This window comes from Emericellopsis cladophorae, assembly GCF_022114955.1.
Source record: "Emericellopsis cladophorae strain MUM 19.33 chromosome Unknown NODE_49_length_168633_cov_116_125306, whole genome shotgun sequence".
Classification (NCBI taxonomy): domain Eukaryota; kingdom Fungi; phylum Ascomycota; class Sordariomycetes; order Hypocreales; family Bionectriaceae; genus Emericellopsis; species Emericellopsis cladophorae.
The window spans coordinates 142,170-168,633 of NW_026250974.1; the positions used below are offsets into that span (position 1 = coordinate 142,170).

The window sequence follows — 26,464 nt, forward strand, 5'->3', positions numbered from 1 at the left end:
CCTCCTGTGGTTCATAGGCGAGCTACCCCGTCCGGTGTTGCCTTTATTTTTTAGCCCATTTAACCAGGTTCCAGAGGCCAGATTAAGGTACCGATGCATCTTCCACTCTTTAATAGTAGGTGATTCGTAGTAGTTTTTGGACGTATCAGCTTTTCCTATTGCGCGCTTTCCTATAGGCTAAGGTTAGGTCGATTATAGATTTACTATCTTTCTATCGGTAAGTCGGTGTCCTAGGAACTATAAGTTATAGTTAGAAGCTCTTAATGATCGAGATAAGTTAATTAGCACTTAGACAGCTAATGGTCTATCGATATATTGCCGACCAGCAAGGATAATACAAGTTGAGTGTCTCTAAGCATAATTGCTCCTTCAAACGGGTCTATTCTGCCGATTGCCTCGTCTAAGATAGAGAGCGTGTTGGTCTCCACTTTATTATGGAAGTTGATGATCTGTGTCGATTTACCGAACTTGGGCCCGCGGATTTGTAGGGAGATATTGTCTTCTGAGATATATGAGACGCTCTCGGTAGCAGTGTCGATACGCTTGATGCAGAAAAACACCCTCGTCCCGCCGTCAGAGAGGTATGTTAGGTGAAGTGTATATGACTCGCTGTCCTGCCCAATTCCAGTACGTAGGAGAAGGTCCACATTGTCATCGAATTGTGTGTTCCTTGGGTGACCAGTTTGCCGAGCATTCTCTGACTGTGTGGTCAGGTGACCTCTTCTATCCTCTCCGGCTGGCGGGGTGATCAGAATTTGTATTCCCGTTGCTCTTGTTGCTCTTGTAGTTTCAGGGGTACCGGCGAGGTGTTGACGCTGTTCAGGCGCCTGTGGTTGTCTCATCGTGGATCCCCGGGTCGTTGTCGCTGCATAGTCCTCCAGCAATTGGTCATTTGTCACGGCGACTAGCTTATGTACGTCGTCATCCTCACGAGTATCGCGTGTGTACCGTGTGGTTCGCTCCGCGGGACCGTCCCTCATAGGTACGTGCCAGTAGACGCTGCGGCATCCTTTGCTTGTTCAATGCGTTTCGATTCTGTTTTTCTCGCTGGCCCGGCATCGCTCCATGCAGCTTTGCAATTTGCGCATCGAGGAGTGAATCCCTTCACCTCTCCTTGTCGCTTATGACAAAATAAAGATAGGGGAGTATTTGGCCAAAGGATGTCTCGGTGTTGTAGCTTGAACAACTCTTGACTGTATGTACATTGTGTCTCGAACAGAGACGCCAAGACTACACAGTAAATAGAGACTCTTAAGAAGTGCACCGTTTGAAACGGTCAGTCTCAAGCTCGTTGCCCTCCATATCCGGAGGCTTCATCCTCCCCCTTATGAGGAAGATGCTTCCTGAATTAGGACACTACGAGCATTGAAGTAGATTACTACGGAAGATGTTCGGCTGTTGACAGTCGTCGTATTGAGATCACGTGAAAATTCGTCCAAGATGAGGAGGCACTATAAAGATATGACCAAACAACGAATTTTCACACTTTCTTTTCACCACCGACGCAGCCGCGCTCGGCGCCTGGGAAGTCGGTCGGAGAGCCGCACGGCGCGCTGACTGTCTTGGCGCACCCGGATGGCCAACCATATCGGACGTTCCGTCTGCCTAGCGGGTCGCATCGGAATCGCACTGCAGCCAGCGTTGCAAGTGAACCTGCCGAGTCAGGGGCATCCGCAGAGAGCCTTTATTGCCTCAAGCATAGGATTGGTCCCGTTGACCGTCCAGCGGGGCGGATGACGATGCCACTTCTGAATCTGCCAGTGGTCTGACGGCTTGTGGGGCCCACCACTTTTGAAACTAGGATTTTGTTCAAGCACGACGTCGTTCAAAGACCATCGGAAAGGGAAGGAAGGATAAGAAAGAGATTGTATATGTAGTAGCAGTGGTGAAGCCGACAGACGCATTTCGGTGCCCCCTCGTCCTGGTGCAACTTTCCTCTCTTCTTTCCCTCTGCGTACCTCGTAAGGTAGACAACAATCCTCTCTCTTTTCGCCGTGGCCTAGCCTATCATCCTCATCCACCATGGCAGTCAATCCACCAACTTTCCTGAGGATCCCTACAGAGATCCGCATGATGATATACGAGCATCTTTTGGCGACCAACGAGCACAATGCCATTGCCATCCGCAATTTTCCTGAGGACAAAAAGGGCGACTACGTCAAGCAGAAATGCAGGAGCAAATACAACATTATCGACCGGACATTCGCCCGTCGCTCATATCAGACCACCTACTATCGGGCGTCAAAGGCCGAGCTGGCGCCAGCCATTCTCGCCGTGAACCGCCAGATCAGAGAAGAGGCCTCGTGCTATTTGTACGGGAAGAATATGTTCACATTCGGACATGATCTTGAGGCTGTCGTGCCATTCATGGAGGACCGCACCAAATCGACTCGGGAGCTTGTCCGGGAGATTTCGCTGCAAAAGAAAGCATGCGGCGGCGACGACTTGGAAGCCGACTCGTACGCCTGGACGGGCGTTTGCCGCTACATGAAGGGCATGGACAGTCTCAAAAAACTTCGCGTCGTCGTTCAGGCGGGGTTGCCCACCGCCGAATGGGAGGGACCTCGGCAACTGAGCGTCTCCGACTTGAGGTTGTTGTATGCAACCAAGCATCAGAGTCTAGAATGGGTCAGAGAGTTGGCGCAGATCGGCGACATCGAGTCAGTCGAGATCGTCGCAGACATGTCACCCACGGCGAAGCCCGACAACAGCGCGTCCCTCATCTCGGCTGCGTTTTCTAATTCAATCGAGACGTCTTTGATTGAGTTTATGAGGGCAGACTTGGGGGTGCCTGCGGTGAGCCCCGCAATGGAAGCAACCTGAGGTGCAGCTTGAAGCTCATGGGTTGGTTGTATGACATTTGTTTCTTGAGCGCTGGTGTTTGGTGTTTTAGGGTAGGCGGGCCATTTTCTGCATTCGGATAGACATTCTGCTTGAGCTATTAGACATTAGATTCTGGGTAGCTAGACTTATGAGACATGTTTCGATGACTTGAACATGTGCGTTCAATTTAGAGTTCATGGTTCAATGACTTTCAATGCTGCCTGCAATGGCCGCCGTCGTCGTCACACGCGTTGAGTTGGGCGATTATTACCCCCAGTCCACGTCGGTCGCTGCCAGTGGCCGCGTGGGCTGTCTTTTGATAGGTGCCTTGCCTGAGCACCGCCCCATACTTCGATAAGCCGGGCCTGGGCCGCCTGGCGTAGAGCGTCACTACCAACCACCAAACGTCAACAGCTGCGAACCGCCTTGGATTACAGACATCTCTCGAAGCATCGCACCGCAGCAGGACGTCCTCGATACACGCATTGTCGCATACCAGTAGACGACCGTCTCGCCACTGCTCAATCTCGCCATTGAGCTGCTGGCTTTTCTCTCCTTCCTTCAGCCCAGACCGCGAGCCACCCCGCTGCCGACTGCCTGACTGCTCCAACCACCCCGAGCTCCATCCACGATGGCAGCAGCGCCACCGCCGGACCAAGACCAGGCGCGTCTGCTGGAAGATGCCCTGGTGGCTGTCCGGCAGCAGACATCCATGATGCGCAAATGTCTGGACACGCCTGGAAAGCTCATGGATGCGCTCAAGTGCTGGTGAGTTGGGACAACTCTTCCTGCCTGCCTACCCTCCAGGCGGCGCAATGTACCGTAGCTAACAGCTTCAGTTCCACCCTCGTTTCTGAGCTTCGAACGAGCAGCCTGAGCCCCAAGCAGTACTACGAGCTCTACATGGCCATATTTGACGCCCTGCGCTATCTGTCCGTCCACCTCCGCGAGAACCACCCCGTCAACCACCTCGCCGACCTCTACGAGCTTGTCCAATATGCGGGCAACATCATCCCTCGTCTATACCTCATGATCACCGTTGGAACTGCCTACATGTCGGTGGAGGACGCGCCTGTCAAGGAGCTCATGAAGGACATGATGGACATGAGCCGTGGCGTGCAGCACCCCATCAGGGGCCTGTTCTTGCGCTACTATCTGTCTGGCCAGGCTAGAGACTACCTTCCGGACGGCGAGGGCGATGGCCCCGAGGGCAACCTGAGCGACTCGATCAATTTCGTCCTGACAAATTTCGTGGAGATGAACAAGCTGTGGGTCCGCCTACAGCACCAGGGCCACTCGCGGGAACGCGAGGTCAGGCTGCGGGAGCGCAAGGAGCTGCAGCTCCTGGTAGGTAGCAACGTCGAGCGCCTGAGCCAGCTGGTGGATTTGGAGACGTACAAGACCGGGATCCTGGGGCCACTTCTTGAGCAGGTGGTCCAGTGCCGAGATGTCCTTGCACAGGAGTACCTATTGGAGGTCATCACCAAAGTCTTCCCTGACGAGTTCCACCTTCATACCCTGGATCGCTTCTTGGGCGCCGTCTCCCGTCTCAACCCACACGTCAATGTCAAGGCTATCGTTATTGGTTTGATGGATCGCTTGTCCGAGTTTGCTGAGCGTGAAAACACGAACAACGGCGGCGAGGACAGAGCCAAAACCGAGTCGGATGCATTGGTCACCTTGTTGGAGAAAGTCAAGCTCGCAAAAGAGGCGCCTCCCAAGCCTCAGGGGTCCGAACAGGACGGCAAGGGCAAGCAACCGGCGACTGCTCCAGCGGAAGCCAACGGCGAGCCGGCGGATGATGAGGCGACAGCCGAGGAACCAAAGGAAGGCCAGGAAGCCGACGAATCCACGCAATCTACCACTACAATGGAGACGGACGCGACGACTCTCAATGGAGCTGGAGCACCAGCTGACGAGAGCCCAGCCAACGTCCAGTTGTATGAGGTCTTCTTTGCGCAAGTCAAGAACCTTGTCGAGGCGCAGCACCTCCCTATCCAGGACGTCATTGCGCTGCTCGTCTCGCTCTGCAATCTGGCTCTCAACATCTATCCCGAGCGCCTCGACTACGTCAACCAAATCCTCGAGTACGCCACCGTCAAAACCCGCGAGCATATGAACAATGCAGACTTGCATTCCGCGCCCGCCCAGCAAAGCCTGCTGGCTCTTTTGCAAGCGCCTCTGACCCGTTACGTTTCCATCTTTACCGCCCTGTCATTACCGACCTACGTGCCTCTTTTCCAAGCGCAGACATACCCAACCAGACGAGCTGTGGCCGGTGGCGTGGCGCGTGCCCTGCTCAAGAACCAGACCAAGATCGAGACGACCGACCAGTTGGAGAATGTGCTCGAGGTGCTGGCCGTGCTAATCAAGGAGGGCAACCAGCCACCACAAGGGGCATACCCTGCCGCACAACGGAGGACCGCTGAGACCGACGAGACCATTGAGGAGCAAGGCTGGCTAGCGCGCATCATCCACCTGCTCCAGGCCTCTCACAACGACACCCAATTCAAGCTCCTGCAGATGACGCGCAAGGCGTATAGTGAAGGCGGCGAGCGCATCCGCACCACAACACCACCACTGGTGACAGCATCCCTCAGGCTTGCGCGCAAGTTCAAGCTGCGCGAGCACTACGACGATAACTGGGAGACACAAAGTAATGCACTGTACAAGTTTATCCACTCGTCGGTGAGCACCCTGTACACTCGCGTCAATGGCGCGGGTGCAGCTGAGATGGCTCTGCGACTATTCTGCGCTGCCGGCCAAACGGCCGACTTGGCAGGCTTCGAGGAGGTGGCCTATGAGTTCTTTGCGCAGGCCTTCACCGTGTACGAGGAGGCCGTGTCGGATTCCAAGGCCCAGTTCCAGGCTGTTTGCGTGATTGCTACCGCCTTGCACCAGACACGCAACTTTGGCCGCGAAAACTACGACACACTCATCACCAAGTGCGCCCAGCACGGTAGTAAGCTTCTGCGCAAGCCGGACCAGTGCCGTGCCGTCTACCTCGCCAGTCACCTGTGGTGGGCGACACCTATCGCGTCGAGAGGAGAGACTGAAGACACAGAGGTGAGTTTCTACAACACAACGTAACACGCAATTTTGATGTTGACACTTGGTAGCTCTACCGTGATGGGAAGCGCGTGCTCGAGTGCCTCCAACGAGCTCTCCGCGTCGCTGACTCTTGCATGGAGACAGCCACCAGCATCGAGCTTTTCGTGGAGATTCTCGACCGCTACGTATACTACTTTGACCAACAGAACGAATCGGTGACGACAAAGTACCTCAATGGTCTCATCGAGCTCATCCACTCCAACCTCAACGGCAATCAGCAGGAGTCGGCGTCCATCGAGCAGAGCAGGAAACACTTTCACAAGACATTGGAGAACATTCAGAGCAGGCAGTACGAGGGTGTGGTATTGTATCCTAGTTAATTGCGTGGTGGGGGTCGGGTCGTCTGTCTAGACTTGTCTGTAAATATGTATACCCGTTCGCTACTAGTAAGCATGCCACGCAAGGAGTCTTCCTGATCCTTCTAGTTGAAGCCAACGCGCCACTACGTCATTTGTGTTGCCCGACTGAGCCGATCCCAAGGTATGAAATCCGATAAAGTGAACTAAAGTCGAATAAGTGAAAGCATTGCTTCGATGGTGTGGCCTTCCAGCTTGCATGGAGACTGCGTCCTTCAGGGGCAAAGTCAAGACTTGGAAAACGCGACTCACACACTCATCGCTTGCCTGCAAAGCTCAATGAAGGTGCTAGAGCGCCGAACAAAAGTCAAGGGGGGAGGGAGGGTGTGATATTGACAACAATCATTTATTATTAATTGATGAGGTTGGCAAGAAAAAAGAAAGAGAAAAAAAAAGCAAGCAAAAAGGAAAAAACTGGACGGTGAGGGATTTGAACCCCCGACCACCCGCAGAACAGTGTTATGTCCAAAGACATGCAAAGCGGGGATGATAGCCACTACACCAACCGCCCAATGGCGTTGAAGACGACCTGAAAATTGTTTTTTATATTCGGTAACGTTTTCCTGATTTCTTTGTCGGCGATGTAGAAGAGGAATTAGAAACATTTCATCGAAGTTGCGTAGAAGCTCTCTCAGAATAAATTGTTTCTTAATGAAATTGCCTTCCGAATCGACGCGTCCGAACTTGCATCCACCGAGGTAGCGCTGTCACTGGCAGTCGTCACGGTGGGGTATGCGGTGCAATGTTCCCGCCGGAGGATTTACAAGCTGCGACCTCGAGCTCCGTCCCCGCCGCTCCATCGTTTGTGACACCTACAAGCCCTTGAACATTCTGCGAGAAGCTGGAAGCAAAGGTCGAGACATTCCATTGCGAGGGAAAGCTGACCGCCATGGAACACGTCCAAGAGAAAATGGCCGAACACGCCTCCCGTGAGCCCGCACCGTACGCCCAACCATGCTCACCCGAGACACCAGAGATCTAACAAATCGACAGAGCTACCATCTTCACGCCTCTAAACTTCCTCTTCATCGCCGCCATTCTATACGCGCTCTACCTGACCTTCCGCGCACCAACACCTGCGACGCTGCCTCGACCCCCGCCTCCCGTGGTCTTCAAGACCTACACGCCGCGCACGCTGCTGCCCTTCTCGGGCAACGACGGCGGACCTGTCTACTTTGCCGTGCGCGGCAAGGTCTTTGACGTCTCGCGCGGTCGCAATTTCTACGGCCCAGGTGGTCCGTACTCCAACTTTGCTGGACGAGACGCGAGCAGGGGTCTGGCATGCGGCAGCTTCGATGAGGAGATGCTGACGAAGGACCTGGATGGACCGCTAGACACTCTGTCAGATCTGGGAAGGGACGAAATGGAGGCGTTGCAAGGATGGGAGGAGAGATTCAACGAGAAGTACGATGTGGTAGGCCGCCTGGTCAGTGTGGGGGAGTTCAACCAGGGCAAGGCTTGATATATTGTATAGGACTAAACGCCTCCGGGTATTGTCCCATTTTGTTCAAACAATACGTCGACGATATTTGTGCAGAATACTTTGCAAATCGCAACATTGCTGCGTTGCACAATTCCCTTGAACTCTGACCCAGAAAGGGAGCATGAACGGCTGCCTGAACTTGGTATAGAAAAGAGCAAGGTCACACAACTATTAAAAATCCAAGCAGTACTGAAGATTATCGTTTCTAATGGACTGAAGACAACAAATGATAGACTCGACTAACTACCTTGTGTCCCAAGTCAGTCATCGTACGGCGTGATAATGCTTAGGGTAGCCCGAGTGGCGTGGCGGACTTGGGAAATGCGCCAAGCCTGGCTCAGGGTCTCCGTCCAGTTGAACATCCGTATGCGTCCCTCGAACTTACGTGGACTCCGACTCGCTCCAAACTCCCTCCACCGTCGACTTTCTAACCCGTAATTTTATTCTCTGCGTTGCTTGCAACGCTGTACCATGCTTAGCTCTGGTGTTTCTGCGTAACTCGACTTCCCTTCGCTCCGACGCTCATTTCCAGATCCGACTCGGCATTCACCCACCCATTTTCCCCTGTTGCTGCGCATGGCCACCCCTTACCTTCGAGTCCCTCACCAATAGACGACTGCCACCATGGCGCCCTCCGAGAAGCAGCCCTTCTACGACCCTGTACCGCCCACATATGAGCAGTCTCTCGCAGTACGTGGAAGGCAGTATGACGATGCAGACGCGCAGGACAACGAACATGAGTCGCAAGGCTTGCTGCGCTCCGGCGCGCCAAGCTCCTCGCGGAGACCGGACGGATACCGCGCCCCGACAGTGGAATCAGAAGACGAAAGCGACGATATTGACGGCATGCTCGAGAGCGACACCGACGATGAAGACGAGGCTGCACAGGTGCGACGCGAGATGCAAGAGATGGACATTGAAGAGCCATCCTCCTCGCGAGGTTCAACATGGGGCAAGCGAATAGGCCTCTCGCTACCCAAATGGAAATGGAGCTGGAGGCCGCGGTTGCCAAGTCTACCGCGCATACGCATACAACTACCTCAGCGGCCTGGCACTGACGACGATAATGGTTCGGGGGAGGCGGAAGCGCAGGAGGAGAATGTGACCACGAGGCCAGGGTGGCAATGGAAGATGCCCGAGGTCAACGGCATGATGGCAATCATAATTTTTGCCCGGCTATTGGCTGCTTTCATCGTCCTCGGCTTTGTGTACCTGCTCTTCGCCAGCGACATATTTGGTTCGTTGAACGGACCCATGGGCGGTGGATTCCGGTTCAACCCTGAGGACTTGAAGGTACATGTCCTCAACAGCGTGGATCCGATGCGACTACGCGCCTCTGTGAAGCACTACGCAAGCTACGCGCACATTGCCGGCTCCGAGGGCGACTTCGCGACAGCGATGGATATGGAGAGCATGTTTAGCAGGGCCGCGCTGGACGAGGTCAGGCTGGACGAATACGTGGCGTATTTAAATTACCCCAAAGAAAATGGGCGAGCGGTACAGATCATGGAAGGGGACAAGACTGTCTGGACTGCACAGCTGGACGAAACAGAGCGTCAGAAGGAGACAGCTGGACGTCAGACATACGTCTTTCATGGACTTTCCAAGGCGGGAGACGTCAGGGGCCCGTTGATTTACGCCAACCGCGGAACGAGGGAGGATTTCAAGACGCTGACTGACAAGGGTGTCAAAGTCGAGGGTGCCATTGCGTTGGTCCGATACGACACAGCACAGCATGCTGGACTCAAGGTCAAGGCTGCCGAGTTGGCTGGTTTCGCTGGCTGCATCATATACAGCGACCCAGCAGACTTCGAAGGCGACGACGCGCCCAACGGGCGATCTATACCGAAAGACGGCGTTCAGCGTGCATCCGTCGCCTTACAGGGCTGGGCCGTTGGCGATGCCCTGACACCATCCTGGGGCAGTAGAAAGGGTCTTCCAAGGATGAAAGTCAAGGATGCTCCCGGTCTGGTCAACATTCCCAGTTTGCCACTGTCCTGGGGTGATGCGCAGGTCCTCCTCCAGAAATTGAAGGGCCACGGCGACAAGGTTCCCGAGTCGTGGGAAGGGAAGGTGCCCGAGGTGGATGAATACTGGACAGGCGACGACAAGTCGCCCGTTGTCCGCCTCAAGAACGAACAGGACGAAGAAGAGAAGAAGACGATCTGGAACGTGAAGGGCAAGATCATTGGGATTGAGCAAGCAGCCAAGTCCATCATCATTGGTAACCAGCGCGACTCGGTGGCCTTTGGTGCGGCAGACCCTCACTCGGGTACTGCAATCATGGTTGAGATGGCCAGAATCTTCGGTGATCTGATTCTGCGCGGATGGCGACCCCTGAGATCCATTGAGTTCATGTCCTGGGATGGCGGAGATTACAATCTCATTGGCTCCACGGAGTTTGTCGAGGCGAATCTGGAGTCGATACGTGAGGATGCCTACGCCTACATCAACCTCGACAACGTTGTCGCTGGCCGCGATCTGCAAGCCATTGGCTCGCCCGTCTTCGAAAAGACGCTGCTCCATGCGCTAGCCAGACTCGAGGACCCTAACATGAATGTCACCCTGAAGAATCTTTGGGACGAAACGGCGTCCCAACATATCGAGGCGCCTGGTCTCGGTGGCGGCTTTGTTCCCTTTCAGCATATTGCGGGCACTTCGTCATTGGATCTCCAGTTCCGTGGCGATACCTTTCCTAGGTTCTCCAGCTACGACGACTTTGACTTGGTCGAGAAGACCATCGATCCTGGATTCGTCTACCATGGACTCATGGGTCAGATTGTTGGGCTTCTCATTCTCGACCTTGCTGACAAGTCCGTCATGCCGTTTGACATGATCGCCTACGGCAACACGCTTTCTAGCGGACTCGAGGAACTGCAGGCCTTCGCTGAGAAACATGGCGCCGACACTCGAGTGTCATTCGAAGATCTCTCCAAGGCTATCAAGGCGGTGCAAGTATCCACCACGGCGTTCGCCAGCTGGGAGAACACGTGGGACCACGAGGTGATGCACAGCGCTGGCTGGGAGAGCACCGAGATGGGCCAGCAGAGGGTGCGATACAACAACAAGATGGGCACCTTCGATACCATGCTACTAGACTTGGATAAGATGGGAGGCGTGAGTAATTTTCTTCTTCTTACCCAGATTCATTCTAACAGCTTCCAGATTCCCAACCGCACACAATATAAACATGTCATTTTCGGCCCGCAGCTCTGGTCTCCTGACGAAGAGGTGCACTTTCCCGCAATCCGAGACCTGATTGAGGCCAAAGACTGGGAGGGCGCCAAGACTTTCATTCAGAAGACAGCAAAGATTCTCCGGCAAGCTGCCAAGTCGCTATATATGGGCGACGAGAAGGAGGAGGGAGATCGATAAGGAGACACCCGATAGGCAACACTGGCCTGGGTACCAAAACATGCGCGTGTATACACATGCCTCAACGGCAACACCTTTTTCTTTACCCTCACTGATTTGTAGGACGGATCCTTGTGTACGAAACGAGACTGGCATTGCGTGGGAGTTTATCGGTTTGAATCTTGATATGAATTGTGTATTCGACAGGAATCGAACATGGTTGTCATCTTAACACATTCGAATATTGATGTGACATTGAACTCGCCTGTCGGCATATTATTCGTCGCCCACTCTGATCTAGCCATGCGAAAACTCCATATACATGATAACAGTACACGCCTTGACGGCGAACATAACATAACCCCTTTCTAGTAGAGCGATGTTTCTTTCCCCCCTCGCGTTGATCAACCATGCTTTGCTGTGGTTATAAAAGAAACAGATGCTGCTCCCTTTTGATGCTTCCCATCGCCGTATTTTGGAACATATAGTACAATATCGACACACGCATTCCCTATTGCGCCTTGACCCAACTTCCCAGTCGTAGTCTCGAGGCGATTAGTACCAGTCCCTACCGCTCTTCTGCATCTCAATCAACCGCCATCCTCGCGTCTCGGGGTTGTTCACATCCTCTGGCACGCGAGTGATACCGATTGCGTATGTCACCAGCTGGACCTTGTCCTCCATGCCTGCCGCGAGCTCGCCGCTCTTGGCGTTGCGGTAGACGTGCACCTCCTGTGTGCGGCACGTGATGATGAACACGGGCACATCACCAGGGTCGAGAATGCGGGCGCGGAGGATGTCCACATTGCGAATGTCGAGGATACGTCCGTCCGACTTCATGCCGGCCTGGAGGTACTGCTTGGTGAGTGCCTCGTAGACCGAGAACTGCGCGGCGGACAACCACAGCTTGAGGGTCTCTGTGTCGCCCTTGACGTAGGCGTCCAGCACCTCGGGGAGAATGTACTCGCGAAGCTCTTGCAAGAAGGGTTCGGTCTGGAAGTTGGGGTCCATGGTACGGAACTGCTTGATGACCTGCGCGGTCTCATTCTCGGCGAAGAAGCCACCGATGCGATCGGTGATGCTGCGCGCGGTAGAGATGAGAGGATTCTCCGATTCTTCGTACTTGGAGCGCATGCTGGAAAAGCTCTGAGCAAACTTGCTTTGGTCACGGAAATCGCGCCACGCTTCCTTCCAGGCCGCGTCCTTGTGGAGCGTCACGTTGGTACCAGCACTGCACGGGTCAGATGTGTTCTCGGGAACTCATAGTGGAGCAAGACTTACTCAGGATCCTCGACCATGACCTTGCCATACGCGCCGCGCTGCTTCTGGAGAGCCTCGCGCCTCTTGCGGCGCTCCTCCTTCTCAACCCAGCCACCATAGCGCGATGAGCTTCCGTCGTCAATAACGTTCTTGACGTTACGATACGCTTCAGTCTCGCGGATGGGCTTGGTTGCCTTGTCGACGGCGTCGCCAGTCACGTTGGCCGCCTTGCGCACACCCTTGACGACGTTGGTGTCCCATGTCCAAGCGGCACCCTTTCCAATCACACCGGCAGTGCCCTTGAGCGCTGCTGCGGCGCTGTTTGACATGGCACCAGTCGACTTCTCGTACGCCTCCCTTGCGCGACGGACAGACTCGGACTCGGAGAATTGGTGCGCCGCATCACCAAGCTGCTTCGTCGACTCGTTCCACTCTTTGGAGGCTTGGAACTCCGTGTTCATTGTCTCCATGAACACTTGCCAGGGGGTCTTGTCACCGTGAGGAGGGGGTGGCGGCGCATCTTCCTTCTTGCTATCCTTGCCTTCACCGTCTTCGCCCTCCTTCTTCTCGCCCTCTTCACCATCCTTCTTAGACTCCTCGCCCTCCCCAGCGGCCTTTTTGGCCTCTTCCTCTGGCTTGGGCTCGGACTCTGGCGCCGACTTTTTCTCGGTGTGGGTAGACTTGGGCTCGGCAGCAGGGGGCTTCTCCTGGCATCTCGAGTTGCTTGCGTGGAAAGCGCGTGCCGACGTCAATCGCAACTCTGCCGGTAGGAAGGGCGATCGAAGCGGCGATAGAGGAGCGGTGAAGGCAGGGCCATAGCGTATACTCGAGGCGTCGGATCGGACAGACTGGCGTGGGAGAGTGGATGCTAACCTCCTGTAGGCGGGTGACCTGCCGTGGGCTAGCTGTGAAGACGCTCTCGACAGAGCCATCTCTGTGGACGCCGCATTCCGAACAAAGGCGTGCATAATGAAGTTTGGGCAAGAAAGAAGAAATCGCCCAGCCGACAAGGACGTGGACGGGGTTGTGGTGGATTGGACACTGTCGTGTATGAGGGGATGGAGAAGGCCGGCTCAACGCGAAAGGAAATTTCGGTTTTGGCGCATCGAGCAGCTTCCACGGCACAGCGCAGGGGACCGGGACCGGACTACGACTACCCCTGTCGGCTGAACCGCGGCTAACCACCTCCATGTCGATTCTCGTCAAAAAAGTCACGTCTGAGAGCAAGTCGCGACGTTTTACTGACTGGTTGACTGACTGTCTTTGGTCAAGCCAGCTCCTTCCATAATGAGCCGATTGCTGTATAGCCGCAGTGCGGCGCAACCTTTATCGCGATGCTTCAACTCGCATATGGCCACACGCTCTTTCACGACCTCTGCTGCCCAGCGCAAAGATGAGCAGCCGAAGCTCAGCAGTTTCCTCGAAGATCTCTACGGCAAGGCTCAGCCTGAAGAGAAGACCCAAGCACCCGAGACCAACTCCATGAGCTCTCTGACTGGGAGCTCCATCTTCAAGTCTTTTGACAGCAGCTCCGGCGGCAGTCGCATCGACGTCAATGCCCTCCTCAACGGCACATCGACACCAACCGGCCAGGGTCGCGACCTACCCACCACCGAAACATTGGAGCCGTACCACTTCCATGTGTACGCACACAAGCACAACACACACGTCACCTGCACACGCCCGAACCGCGAACCCATAGTATCAATGTCATGCGGCAACCTCGGCTACCGCAAGAGCAGGAGGTCCACATTTGATTCGGCGTACTCTTTAACGAAGTATGTCATCGAACGGTTGATTCACAAGGGGATACCGCCCAAGATCCACAAGCTGGAGGTTGTGTTGCAAGGATATGGTCAGGGGAGAGAGGGCGCATTGAAGGTATTGATGAGCCCAGAGGGGAAGATACTACGCGACAAGGTCGTCAGGGTGGCAGACTCTACCAAGCTCAAGTTTGGTGGTACGAGGAGTCCCAGGCCGAAGCGTCGTTGATGTCTCGTTTGTACCATATTTGTACGAAATCGAACTGTAATATACAAAACCTCCCGTGGGATAAAGTCGCTATGGTCCCAACGCCTGCGGAAACGCTTGACTCGCAAGTCCCAAACCCCTCCCAAAAAAAAAAAAAAGAAAGGAAAAAAAAAAAGACCAAAACGCCCTCAACCTCACACAAGGCCGAATCACATATGCTTATCTCGCAGGTGCTCGTTCAGATGCCGGCAGCATTCTTCCAGACGTGTCCCTGGAGATTCTTCTGCCGCCTGCTGCTTCCTCGTCGCTTTCCCACCTATCATCTCCCTGCTGCCCGCTATTTCTGACCAGCTGGGGCATTTCATCAGAGTGTCTGAGCATCCTACTACTCTCGTCTTCATCTCTGAGTAGCTCCCCATCAGCCGTATCATACTCGGGTGGATCTATCCACTCTCTGGGAACCACACAGGGGAAGGCTACGCCGATAGATGCAGCGCGGTTCAGCCATCCGGGCCCGGGTGTTCCTGTGAGCTTGTTGACAAGATAGGATGTGAAGTGGTTGCAGTTCTTCGTGAGTAAGTTGTAGGAAGTGCCTTGAAATTCTTCCGAGGCAGTTCGGATCGCTGTCTCGATTTCGTCGTCCGACGCCAAGGTGAAGCCGTGAAGCAGCTCGCACTTGAATGTTCCGCCCGGTGGCTCTGTCTTTGGTTTCGTCCAATACACGCCTGTGACGCCAGGATGATCATGGCCACCAAAGGCGTATTCTCTACCATTGATCACGACGCCCGAGTGAAGGAGGGATGCCCCGACAGTCCAAAGCACGGACGATAGACGGCCAGCCTGCCATAGGTCAGCGAGACATAGTATCAATGAGAGTCGGGCCTTCGTACCGGAAGCAAATCGTACACATTGATTAAAATCTCGGTCTTCTGCAAAGACAGCGTAGATCGATGCCGGTTGACTGATTGACGAGAGCTGCCTGAGCGCGACTGCCTGGGCATGGTGCTGTGTCTCTGCGTCCTTGTCTTTGTCTCAGGTCGGGTTGCAGTATTCGTTCGAGTGGCGGGGTCGAAAGAGGCCAGAGGGGGAATCGATGCGCGGAAGAAATGTGCAGGATGATACTGAGTCGAAATGCTATCTATGGTGCCGGCAAAGATTCCATATGATGTGCGGAAAGCAACGTCTTCTCGTCTGGCGTGGTCATATCGTCTCTTCGCGACCAGACAGTGGACGTCGCAGCAGCCGTTCGTCAATTGGACCCGTTCTCAGCCAAGCGTGGGAGTGACCGCGCTAACGACCTCGCATGCAGCAGGTGCGTGGGGACATTGGGCTAGTGACGTACCGGACAGATTGAGGGCTCTAGTCGGACTAATGTTCTTCCCACCTGAGATGGAAACCGAACCGGAGGTGGGGAGTATCAAAATTCGTCGCATTTCTACGCCAGCTCTCACAATCTCTGCTTTTCGCTCAAATCCCTTTCAATTTTCTAGCTAGCTTCGTCCTTTGTCCGTGGGCGCGGCGTTGAAAAGAAGGAAAGCCATTGGCGACTGAGATAGTCGCCTTTGCAGGCACAACGGCCTCACTTCCGTTTCCCTCTTCCTTCGCTTCTACCTTTCGAACCTTTTCCCCCCGCGCAGCTAGGTCTGCAGCTCTTGGGCGCGCTCCTTTCCTCCTCCTCACCACCACCACCACCTTTACACACACACCTTCCCGCTCCTACGCGAAAGCGAAGAAAGCAAAGATGCCACCCAAGAAGCCCGTCGTCGAGGAGAAGATCCCTCTTGGCCGCCCTGGTAACAACCTCAAGAGTGGTATCGTTGGCCTCGCCAACGTCGGCAAGTCCACACTCTTCCAGGCCATTACCAAGTCGAACCTCGGTAACCCTGCTGTATGAAGCCCCCTGCCTATCATCACCGAGCGCGCGGGTGCTGACAGCCGCAAAAGAACTTCCCCTACGCGACCATTGAGCCCGAGGAGGCCCGCGTTGTTGTGCCCGACGAGCGTTTCGACTACCTCGTCGACAAGTACAAGCCCAAGTCTGTGGTGCCCGCCAACTTGACTATCTACGATATTGCCGGTCTGACCCGCGGTTCGTCCACTGGTGCTGGTCTTGGCAACGCTTTTTTGTCACACATTCGCGCCGTCGATGCCATCTTCCAGGTTGTGCGCTGTTTTGACGACGCTGAGATCATCCACATTGAGGGCGATGTGAACCCCACTCGCGATTTGGACATTATCAGCACCGAACTGCGACTCAAGGACATTGAGTTCGTGGAGAAGGCGCTTGAGAATCAGAAAAAGAAGACCCGCATGGGTGGCCAGAGTCTGGAACAGAAGAAGGCTCGCCAGGAACAGGAGATTATCGAAAAGGTTCTTGCCTGGTTGAACGACGACAAGGATGTCCGCAAGGGCAACTGGGGTCCCAAGGAGGTAAGCGATTCTCCCTCCTTTTTCTGCATTTGCAACGACTTCCGTGATGACAAAAGGCCCAAACGGCCTGAATCTAATCCCAGCTCTTCGAATGCCTCACCACATAACGCTAGAGTGCATACTGAGATAACATCCTCTCTGATCCTTGAAGCAAACCACACATCAGTTCATGTTTTGTCGCGTTCTTTACTGACAGTACTACCAGATCGAGGTTATCAACCCTCTTTTCCTCCTGACGGCCAAGCCTGTGATCTACCTCGTCAACTTGTCTGAGCGTGACTTCATCCGCAAGAAAAACAAGCACTTGCCCAAGATCGCCGAGTGGATCAAGGAGCATGCCGACGGTGACCCGATCATCCCTGTCTCGGTCGCCTTCGAGGAGCGCTTGACGCGCTATGAGACCGAAGACGAGGCCAAGGAGGAGATGAAGACCGTCGGCGCTGAGACCGTCATTCCCAAACTGATCACACAGATGCGCAAAACTCTCCAACTCGGTAGCTTCTTCACGACTGGTCCCGATGAGGTGCGCCAGTGGACCATCCGCACCGGCACCAAAGCGCCGCAGGCGGCTGGTGTTATCCACACAGACTTTGAGAAAACCTTCATCCAGGCTGTTGTATACAATTTCAACGTGCTCAAGGACTGTGGTGGCGATGAAGCGGAGGTCAAGGCCAAGGGTAAGATCATGACCAAGGGCAAGGAGTACGTTGTGGAAGACGGCGACATCATGCTGATCAAGGCTGGTGCCGCCAAGAGCTAGTCGTGGAAAATATCCCCAGATTAGTTAAGATGAAAAAGTAAAACCTTGAATACTGGTTGTGCCCGTCAACGTAGATGATTAATTGTGTCATGGCACAGTCGACTAGTACTCATGCCTCGTCAGATGCCATTCCATACCTCGCGAAGGCTATTACAGAGCGGGGTAACTCAAGCCATGAACTAACGTCCTCTCTGTTGTGATCGCCATGTCTACCGTGGTTGTGGAGCAGACGCAACGCGCATGCACTCGCATAGCCCACTGACACCTCTTGACACCAGCGGGTTTTGTTCAGGGGCTAAAAACGTCCCCACTGGAGCCGAAGCCCGAGATCTGTCTACATAACGTCAAAAGATTAGCGAACTTTACTTATCGAATCCGAGGCAAAATTTACTAGGCGAAGTATTTGGGGAGTGATACTCGACCAGGAGTTCAAGACAGCCATCGAATCCCGTTTCTACGGCAACTCCGCTTTTTCCCTGACACTTTTCTCTCTTCAAGCTCCTTGGTCTATCTCGTCACACGATCTCGCACCACCTGTCTTGTCTTCTTCACCCGGGGTTGTCATCGGAAGCAACGCAACAATGGAGCAATTTTTGCTCTCGGCCCAGCATTCTGGAACAATCAACCACGTCCATTCTTTCCATTTTCGACTGCGGCTCCGTCTGTCCTCAAGGAGATCAGAATCACGGTCGCCATTCTATCACTAGCATGGGTCACAGTGGAGGTGATCAGGAGGATCGGACCACGGGGCAAGAGCCAGGAATAAGTTCTCGCCTCATTCCCCTTTTCGTAGAGCTTGCGCACGCTTTTCACTTGGCAAGTACGGACAAGTAAGGCAGCACCCTTTACCACGAGACAGGTAGCTGACTGGAAGCAGCTCGAAGATGAGAATCCCCGAGAAAGCTTGGAGTTACATGGCGTCAAATTATTGAAGAAAAAAAAATCTCATCAATTTTCTCTACCGGTCCGTCAGCTGGCTATCTCTCTATGACGCTTCGCGAAGCTGGACGTGCACATGTAATGCTGACTGCTTAAGAAGGTCAGCCGGCCCAGCGTCCAAGCATCGTGAGCAACCTCCCGCAGCAGCGGGACACTTGTGTTCAGTCCATTAGTCAGAGGCCTTGTCGCTCATATCGCAAATGTCATGTAAATCCTTCCATCCTGCGAGCCAGCCCTGTACTCGCGCCCCTAGTCCTCGTACGTTACATTGGTAGCATACTGAGACCGCCCCAGCGTCACCTCCCTCCTATAATACCCCCACAAATCAAATATGCTGCCTCCTCCTCCACCGAAGCAGTTCATCATATACGGATCATTCACTATGTCGTGGTCGTTCCAGCCGGTGCGCAGCCAGTACCCCATCTCGTTCCCGTTGTCGTCGCTGCCGAGAGCCCTCCAGAATTGCTGGTGCCGCTGGATGGCGCCATTGGTCCCCACCACGGGCTCCCACCGGAAAGCGGCTCCTTCGAGCTCTCTGTGCTTTTGCATGAGGGCTTTATGAGCCTCCAGGGAGACGGCGATAACGACCTGCTTGCCTGCGCCCAGACAGCGTACCATGTCCTCGAGGGGATCCATCACATCGCGCACCAACAGAGACACTCTTTGGTCCACGGGAACGTCTCGCGAAGGGCACAGTTGACTCTGCACATAGAGCTCCAGACGACGCACATTAGAGAAGAGGTTCGGCACTGTGGAACAAACCAGCGGGAGAGCACAGTCCCTTTTCTCCTCGGCGGTCCCTTGCCACAGACCATGTACAAGAGGGTCCTTTTCAAATCTAAAGAGTCGAGACTTTCCTACAGCAAGCTGCACAGACTTGATCTTATCGACCTCGTATGGCGATATAAGGCGCCGCATATTGAGCAGCAGGGGGATACTCGAGAGATAGAACGTGTTTGTCGAGAACAGCACGTCCATGCCGTCACTATAGGCCCCACGGCAAGCGAGCAGCCACCCCATCACCCCGAGGAAACAGTACCCATATCCTTTTCCTGGCCTGTCGCTTCCGCCGCAGTGACAGTACTCGCCCTCGAGGCACTTGTCTTCAAAGGGCCAAATTGTCGTCTCAAACTTGTAAAAGGCGATGTTTTGCGGATCCTGCGCCTCGGCGCTCCGGTGGCACACGCAGCTGAACCACTGCCACCGCTTCGGCAGCGTGTCATCCTCGACAAGTTCTTCGCCTAGTCCGCAGTGCTTCTTTGACGTCCCTTGTAGCCCTTCCCCGGACACGGACACGGACGCAGAGCGCCGTACCAAAGGGTGGCGCCAAAATAGGTCGATGTGCACCGTGCGTCCGCCAAAGGCGTATGTGAGGATCTGCCGCCGTATTTCCGTCGGGAGGCGCGAAAAGGCGCCGTATGCATCACTTGGCGATGACAGCGAGGTAGACTCTGGTACGATTTGTGCCGTTGGGGCGAGAAGAGGAAGAGGCTGGGTTGGTTCCGCGTCGGTAGCTTGGGGCTTCGTCTGAGACTGTTTGGGGCGACGTCGCTTGAACCTTTTCGCGAACCTCTTGAGAGCTTTCATCTTGGCCAATTCGGCAAAAGAAATGGATCTACCGTTACAGGGTGCGGTCAGAAGCCTGTTCTTTGCATCAGTGCGTGACTGAGTGAAAGACAGACGAGCCCCCTGTTTGCCCCAAGCGCGTACAGTGGAATTCTAGGGTCATCAGCCGTCACTTACAACACTACGCACAGTACAGGAGCACGTTGGGTTCAGTATTCAGAGCGCGGCACATGGCAAACATTGAGGATACAAAAATATTTTGGCTCGAGTCTATTTCTCTCTCGGCATTGAGCCATAGATGACCAGCACGACATGCGAATAGACTGCCATGATTTGCAGTAGGCAAACTGTCCCGCAAACATCCAGGTGAGAAGGTCACATGTAGAAGCAGCACCCAGTAACGGTAATTATATGCAAGTCAAAAAGCTTGAGCTAAAGACAAAAAAAAAAACAGATAGCTCGCTGAGCGCCCTTTCCAAAGTCTCTTCCCAGAGGAAAAAAAAGGAAAGAAAAAAAAAAAATTAACCGAAACGCCCCCTCTATCTGCGCCTAACTGTCCCAAATCGCCCCATAGGCAGACAGGCCACGCGTCTCCAGGCCGTAGACCACCTTTTTGGTAATCTTCTCATTGGCGATGATGATGACCGCCTCCGCGTCAAAGTCCTTGGCGAGGTTGTATGACATCTTGACGAGGTCCGGGCGGCCCTGGGTGCGGGTGTCCCAGATTACGGCGTCCGGGCACTTGGACTTGAGCAGGTCGCACATGGGCTTGCCAAATGTGTTCTCGGGATCCTTTGTGGACCAGAGGAGCTTCGTCGGGCACGATGGGTTGAGGATGTGGCCGAGCTGGGGACCAATGCCCGAACCGGTGGCGACAATGACGACGCGGTTGAAGAGGGTTGCGATGCGCATGACACCACACGTCGGCACGCCACGCACCCAGATCTTGGGGCTGGGGTTTTCGACCATAGCGCGCGTCCAGTCACCGGCGTTGGAGACGACAAGCGAGTAGCCTTTGGGGTTGCCGTCCACAGCCTCGGGGGCAGGGATGGTGGCGAACGAGTGCCACTCGAGGAGCGGTTTATGAGACAGTCGCGTGAACGAGCCGTTGACCGGAACCGTGTAGTCAAAATGCAGGCGTATCGCGTGCTTAGACAGGGGCTCGGCCTTGACGGGAACCTTTTTGAGCCAGAACCAAGACGAGGCGACGCTGAGCGTGGCAACAACCAGGAGCCACAGCGATGGTGTTCTCACCGCAGCCGTTCCAAGGGAAACATCGGAAGCCTTTGTGTCCTTGGCGGTGAGAACCACTTGTGCCCAGAAGAGGCCGAGCAGAGTCCAACCCACGAATCGGTGGAAGATTTCGAACTTGTCGTGATGCGCCTTGCGAACCGACGGGTACGCCATGGCTAGCATGGCAATGAAGAGAGCGGCGATGATCCATGCGATAATCTTAGCAGCGAGTGATAATTTCCCCCAGTGTCCATTGCAAGTACCCAACGCCATGCAGGCTGTGTCGCCGGCCGTGTTAGCAAACATCCAGAGCGCTGCGCTGACACCAGCCCCTGAATGGACGCCACCGAGGTGGAAGACACGAGCGGCCCGGGTGCGGATCCAGAGAGGCCAGGACTTGGGAACGCTGCACGTTGTCGTGTAAATGGCGTTGATGACAAACTCCTGTCTCATGAGGACGGCAATGGTGAGGTTGACAGCGGTGATGGTGCCGACAGCTTCGCGCTGGAAGCCCGTAAAGGCCACTATGATGACGGTGGCTATGTTGAGAAGAGCCATGAGAGTGAACAGTTGTCGGTAGACGATCAACACGCGATGGCGGATACCGCGAACCGTCTTGCTCTGCGTCTTGTCAGGCACAGCAGCCTCCAGGTCGACGACCCCGGCCTTCTCGTCCACAAAGCTCGAGCTCGAGGTGGAGACCGAACTCGATTTCGACCACTCGCACAAAGTCGTCTCGGTTGTCACAGATAGTTGCTTTTCGAGGCTTGGCGGAGTCGTCGTGTCCGCAGTAGAGCTGGGCTTCTCGACGACCGACGTCTGAGTGCCAGAGGCGGATTCCTTGAGCAGCTTCTTGTCAATCTTACCGTTGGGGGTTACGGGAAGCTCATTGAGAAGATTGAAATGCGAAGGAACGGCGTAGTATGGCTGGCGCGTCTGCAGGTGAGTTTTGACAGCGTCAACGTCGGCGTTGGCTGGTGTGATGAATGCGTGAATCTCGCCGCCCCAGAAAAGCACGACGCCTCTGTCGACGACACTGCAAGAGTTGACCGAGGCGGTGACTCCATCGAGCTCAACTCGGAAGCCCTGTTTTGTCAGAAATGAAGAATTATGAGGGAGAGATCAGAATTCCTCACCTTTACCTTCACCTGGTCATCCACTCGGCCAAGTATTTCGATCGATCCATCGGCCAGCCATTTTCCAAGGTCGCCGGTGTTGTACGTTTTCGATCTATGCGGCATTAGTTGATTGTTGAATGACTTGATTCCCACCTTGTGCCACACTCACCTCATGTCCAAGAACAGATCCGGGACGTATCGCTCTGCAGTCTTCTCAGGAAGTCCGACATAGCCCTTGGACACTCCAAGACCACCGGCCCACATAACCCCAGGCTCACCATCGCGAACAAGCTCGTGGTTTTCGTTGAGAATGTAGACATTGTTGCCGGGGGTTGGCTTTCCAATAGTCAGTGGCCCGCCACTGACGTGGTTGTGCATAGTGTTGACAATTGTGGTCTCAGTAGGACCGCAGCAGTTGTAGTACGTCTTGTTTTCGGCCCATTTATCGGCCAATCTGGAGAGTCACGTCAGCATAACCTTTAGGAAGACTACTTGCGATCAGAGCTTACCGTTGGGAGGTTGGCTCTCCGGCTGTGGCGACGGTCTTGATCTTGGGATAGTCCTGGGGTTCATATTTTGCGAGAATGGTCGGCGTGCAGATGAGCACCTCAATCTGCTTCGTGTCAGCTTTTGCTGTATCCAACTTCACTTCCTTCCTCACCTCTTTTATACACGCATTCCAATCTGAGCCCCTGAGAATCAGTGTCCCTCCGTTGCATAGCGTGCCAAGGATTTCCCATGCAGCTGCGCCAAGTCAACTTAGATCCTTAATAGTTTATGCAAGGGGCGAACTCACCCATGTCAAAGCTGATGTTGAGGGTCTGACCAACTTTCGTCCCAGTCGTGATTCCCAAATCACCTGGCGATTGACAGATCAGATTGGTGACATTTTTGTGTGTGACATCCACCCCCTTTGGTGTGCCTGTGGTGCCTGGAGGGATCGTTAATCTTCCGTGCTTCGCCCAGTGTGTCTCTGTCGCAATTTCACGAACCTGAAGTGTAGATAATGTAGCACCCAGTGTCGGGCTCTGCGAAGTTCTCCAGCACAAGATCATCTGCGAGACTCTCATCGCCACTAAGCTCACAGGGCTCATCAATACAAATAACGCTGAGACCACGAAACTCGCCTAGGCGATGTTTCGTCATGCCCATGGCCAGCACGACGCCACGCCCACCGCAATTATGTTCCACCACGAAGCGCAGCGTAGAGTCTGGCACGACGCCGCCGTCGAGGGGCGCATACTGCGCGCCGCAGGAGAGCACGGCGATGATGCCCACTAGCATGTGGATGCCACGCTTGACCACCAAGGGCACGCGGTCGCCGGGACGCACACCAAGACGTCGCATCTCGACTGCCAGGCGCGCCGCGCGGTTCGAGAGGGCCCGGTACGTGATCTCCTCGAACTTGTGCGCGGCCGATAGGCTCACTGCGGCGAGGGAGTCCGGATTGGTGAGGACCTGGTGCTTGAAGGCATCTGTGATGGTGCTGAAGCGAGGGTGACTCTCGGGACCAAACATCTGGGGGGACATGCTGTCCGCGGCACGCCGCGACATTTGGTGAAGGGGGGCCATTGTGTCTGAGGAAGATTGGGAGAGCTTATGGAACATGAGGCCGGGGAAAATGAAAACGAATGGGGTCCAGCCCTGGTGACGACTAAACAGACGCCGTCGAGAAGTGGATGCAGAAGAGTAATGCAAGGCAGATGTTACGCTACTTGAAGGCTGTGATACCTCCTTGCGCACGCGATCTGAACAAGACCTAGTATGGCGCTGGTTTCACTTGATTTGACGAGGCATGTCTGCTCTTATACTTGCTCGTCAACCCACATCCCCCTTCACCCCTGGTCAAGATCCAAGAACTATATCCAGAACAAGGTGGACGGAACCCTGCCGCCGCCCAGGTCTCGATCTGAAGTCTGGACAAGTGACACGGATGAGCACGTTGCCACAAGTAGCGCCGATACACACTTGTTTCTTACCTTGTCGGAAGGTCCCATTGAGTCGTGTTATCGACATGCAGGTGGACAAGTTGCAGGCCACGGACGGTGCTCGACTGCCGAATCTGGACTCGTGCCGCACACTGGACTTGGTCAGTGCGAATGGCCAGACGTGAAACTAGTCCGTATGAGGTCAGGTAAGGTTGACCAGGTAGTTGCGTACGACGTACGCTGGCGGACTGGATGCGTCCGAGCATCTGTTTGGAAAACAGAACCCAGTATTCGCAGTGCCAAATGACGGCGGAGCCCACCAGGCTAATAACCCGGATCCGCGCTGTCGAATTCTCTCGTGTTTCCGCCTCCGGGGCATGCTTCGCTACTGTTTGAACGGTGGAGATGCCACCAGACAGCGCTGGCTGCCATGGACGTGATACGTCATTAGAACAAGACGATTGCCATCTCGATTAAGACAGTTGAATCAGTACAAGCAGCAGTGGGCAACTTGAGCTCTGTCTCGCTCGGCAAATAGCTGGAACTGCCTCGAGGTTCCAGGAGTCCCGTCCTTAGTTCCCAGACCCACGCCAATACGATACGTACGTACCTGGATTCCTGGCCTCCTGGACTCTGGAGCCGCCCTTTCTGGAAGTGGTGCCGAGGATCGACGGGCTACTAATGCCCGTTTCCCACGCGACCTGCCTTTAAGCTGCATGCGTGCCGTCTGCCAGGCTTCTTGGTGATGCTCATGACGTGTTCTCGCAGCTCGCAGCGCGCCTAATTCTTCTAGGGCCGCGTCTGTGGGGCTCGGAAACTGTCAACTTGTGACAGCTGCTCTAATTAGCGCCGTAGCAGAATTCGCCAGGCCAGCGGATGAAACTTTTGGTTTCCACCGCAAGTATACGTACGAACCGAGTGCGAAACATGGTGTGCGCGGTGATAAGGCCCTTTTGTTTGGGGGGAGTGCCTGTCGGTGTCGAGCAACTCAGGCGCGCTTGCCAGCGCGTTCAATATCAAGCTCGCAGATTCTCACAGCTTCCCCCCTCGAGCTGCATCACGCAGGTGACAGAACACATGTTCTCTCGTCGCCAGCACGCTGCGCAACCCACGGTCGTCGGTCCTGTCTACCGAGGCGTCCGCCCCTTGCATGCGGCGGAACGCGTCTGGTTCGAGGCATTGACGGCGTCAGACTCCGACTCGTCCTGTCAAATCCGTCAAGAGATTGGGGAAGGACAGGGATGCTGGATGCTGACAAAAGCTTTTGTCAGAGTCTTGGGTCTGCAAATGGGTGGTATTGTGTCATTTGGAAGCCAAAAGACCCCGCAAATGCGACAGCAGAATCCCGCTGCCTTCATCTCCTTTTATTATGCGGCCGAATCTCGTCAAGTGTTTCTCCCGCTCCTTGTCTCCCCGCATCTCCGAAGGGACAGGGTTACAAACTTACAGAACGAGACAGGCAAACGGAGGTGAGGCGCGCATCGTGTTCGCCTCCGACTAACTAATTGGTCTACCGCGCGGAGGGCGGATGGAGGCATTTGATCAAATACCTGCGGCCTCGACGAAGCCCCTGCCTAATACAGGCCTTACTTGTTCCTCGGTAGCCTCCGTATTGGGCGACGACACGTTAAAGTTCTTTGCCTCTGTCTGCGCCTGTGCTCGATTCTCCTGATTAGCAGTTCAAGGCCGTCCCTGTTGTGGGTTGCATTCGGCCCCACGCCGGTGCTCGGCTACTGCATGTGATTCTTGCGGGCTTCGATTTGATAGAGAAGTCTCGTCTAGGAATGTTCGGTTTCAGGTCTCGGCAGCGATCGTCTCTCAACGGCCACGATCCTCTGAATTGAAGCCTCCAAGGTTTCTCGAACAAAGGGGACGTTAGCTCCACAAGGGTGTGGCCGGGAATGTTCAAGGATCTTACGCGCCGCCCGCTATGAGAAACATGCTGTCTTTCTGAGAGAAGGAGTTGTCCGCAGAGGTTCCTTCTGAACCTCTTAATAATAAGGGCTGGGGTCATATCTGATGATACATGTAGGCCAGGTGAGTGACCAAGCCAGTGGGGGGGGGGGGGGGGGGGGGGGGGGGGGGGGGGGGGGGGGGGGGGGGGGGGGGGGGCGGGGGGGGGGGGGGGGGGG

At 54.8% G+C, this 26,464-nt stretch overlaps 9 protein-coding genes across 9 annotated transcripts; 6 read left to right on the forward strand and 3 right to left on the reverse strand.

Annotated features, from left to right (window-relative positions):
• Positions 1–2,022: 2,022 nt before the first annotated feature.
• On the forward strand, positions 2,023–2,823 carry J7T54_001030 (uncharacterized protein; the record flags this gene model as incomplete). The annotated part of the gene is made up of 1 exon (XM_051508818.1): positions 2,023–2,823. One exon carries the CDS (start codon positions 2,023–2,025, stop codon positions 2,821–2,823), a length of 801 nt encoding a protein of 266 aa, XP_051360156.1.
• Positions 2,824–3,454: 631 nt separating this feature from the next.
• On the forward strand, positions 3,455–6,254 carry J7T54_001031 (Vacuolar protein sorting-associated protein-like protein; the record flags this gene model as incomplete). The annotated part of the gene is made up of 3 exons (XM_051508820.1): positions 3,455–3,591; positions 3,663–5,889; positions 5,943–6,254. 3 exons carry the CDS (start codon positions 3,455–3,457, stop codon positions 6,252–6,254), a joined length of 2,676 nt encoding a protein of 891 aa, XP_051360157.1.
• Positions 6,255–7,200: 946 nt separating this feature from the next.
• J7T54_001032 (Damage response protein-like protein) lies at positions 7,201–7,752 on the forward strand (the record flags this gene model as incomplete). The annotated part of the gene is made up of 2 exons (XM_051508821.1): positions 7,201–7,232; positions 7,284–7,752. The coding sequence occupies 2 exons, from the start codon at positions 7,201–7,203 to the stop codon at positions 7,750–7,752; spliced, it is 501 nt and encodes a 166-aa protein (XP_051360158.1).
• A 645-nt stretch (positions 7,753–8,397) lies between these two features.
• J7T54_001033 (Glutamate carboxypeptidase-like protein) lies at positions 8,398–11,148 on the forward strand (the record flags this gene model as incomplete). The annotated part of the gene is made up of 2 exons (XM_051508822.1): positions 8,398–10,890; positions 10,939–11,148. 2 exons carry the CDS (start codon positions 8,398–8,400, stop codon positions 11,146–11,148), a joined length of 2,703 nt encoding a protein of 900 aa, XP_051360159.1.
• Positions 11,149–11,682: 534 nt separating this feature from the next.
• Positions 11,683–13,355, reverse strand: J7T54_001034 (mitochondrial inner membrane translocase subunit TIM44; the record flags this gene model as incomplete). The annotated part of the gene is made up of 2 exons (XM_051508823.1): positions 11,683–12,358; positions 12,409–13,355. The coding sequence occupies 2 exons, from the start codon at positions 13,353–13,355 to the stop codon at positions 11,683–11,685; spliced, it is 1,623 nt and encodes a 540-aa protein (XP_051360160.1).
• A 382-nt stretch (positions 13,356–13,737) lies between these two features.
• Positions 13,738–14,379, forward strand: J7T54_001035 (uncharacterized protein; the record flags this gene model as incomplete). The annotated part of the gene is made up of 1 exon (XM_051508824.1): positions 13,738–14,379. The coding sequence occupies one exon, from the start codon at positions 13,738–13,740 to the stop codon at positions 14,377–14,379; it is 642 nt and encodes a 213-aa protein (XP_051360161.1).
• Positions 14,380–16,099: 1,720 nt separating this feature from the next.
• J7T54_001036 (Obg-like ATPase-like protein) lies at positions 16,100–17,548 on the forward strand (the record flags this gene model as incomplete). The annotated part of the gene is made up of 3 exons (XM_051508825.1): positions 16,100–16,246; positions 16,303–16,788; positions 16,994–17,548. The coding sequence occupies 3 exons, from the start codon at positions 16,100–16,102 to the stop codon at positions 17,546–17,548; spliced, it is 1,188 nt and encodes a 395-aa protein (XP_051360162.1).
• Positions 17,549–18,736: 1,188 nt separating this feature from the next.
• Positions 18,737–20,074, reverse strand: J7T54_001037 (uncharacterized protein; the record flags this gene model as incomplete). The annotated part of the gene is made up of 1 exon (XM_051508826.1): positions 18,737–20,074. The coding sequence occupies one exon, from the start codon at positions 20,072–20,074 to the stop codon at positions 18,737–18,739; it is 1,338 nt and encodes a 445-aa protein (XP_051360163.1).
• A 528-nt stretch (positions 20,075–20,602) lies between these two features.
• Positions 20,603–23,958, reverse strand: J7T54_001038 (uncharacterized protein; the record flags this gene model as incomplete). The annotated part of the gene is made up of 6 exons (XM_051508827.1): positions 20,603–22,372; positions 22,423–22,516; positions 22,574–22,858; positions 22,914–23,088; positions 23,201–23,263; positions 23,397–23,958. 6 exons carry the CDS (start codon positions 23,956–23,958, stop codon positions 20,603–20,605), a joined length of 2,949 nt encoding a protein of 982 aa, XP_051360164.1.
• Positions 23,959–26,464: the final 2,506 nt, after the last annotated feature.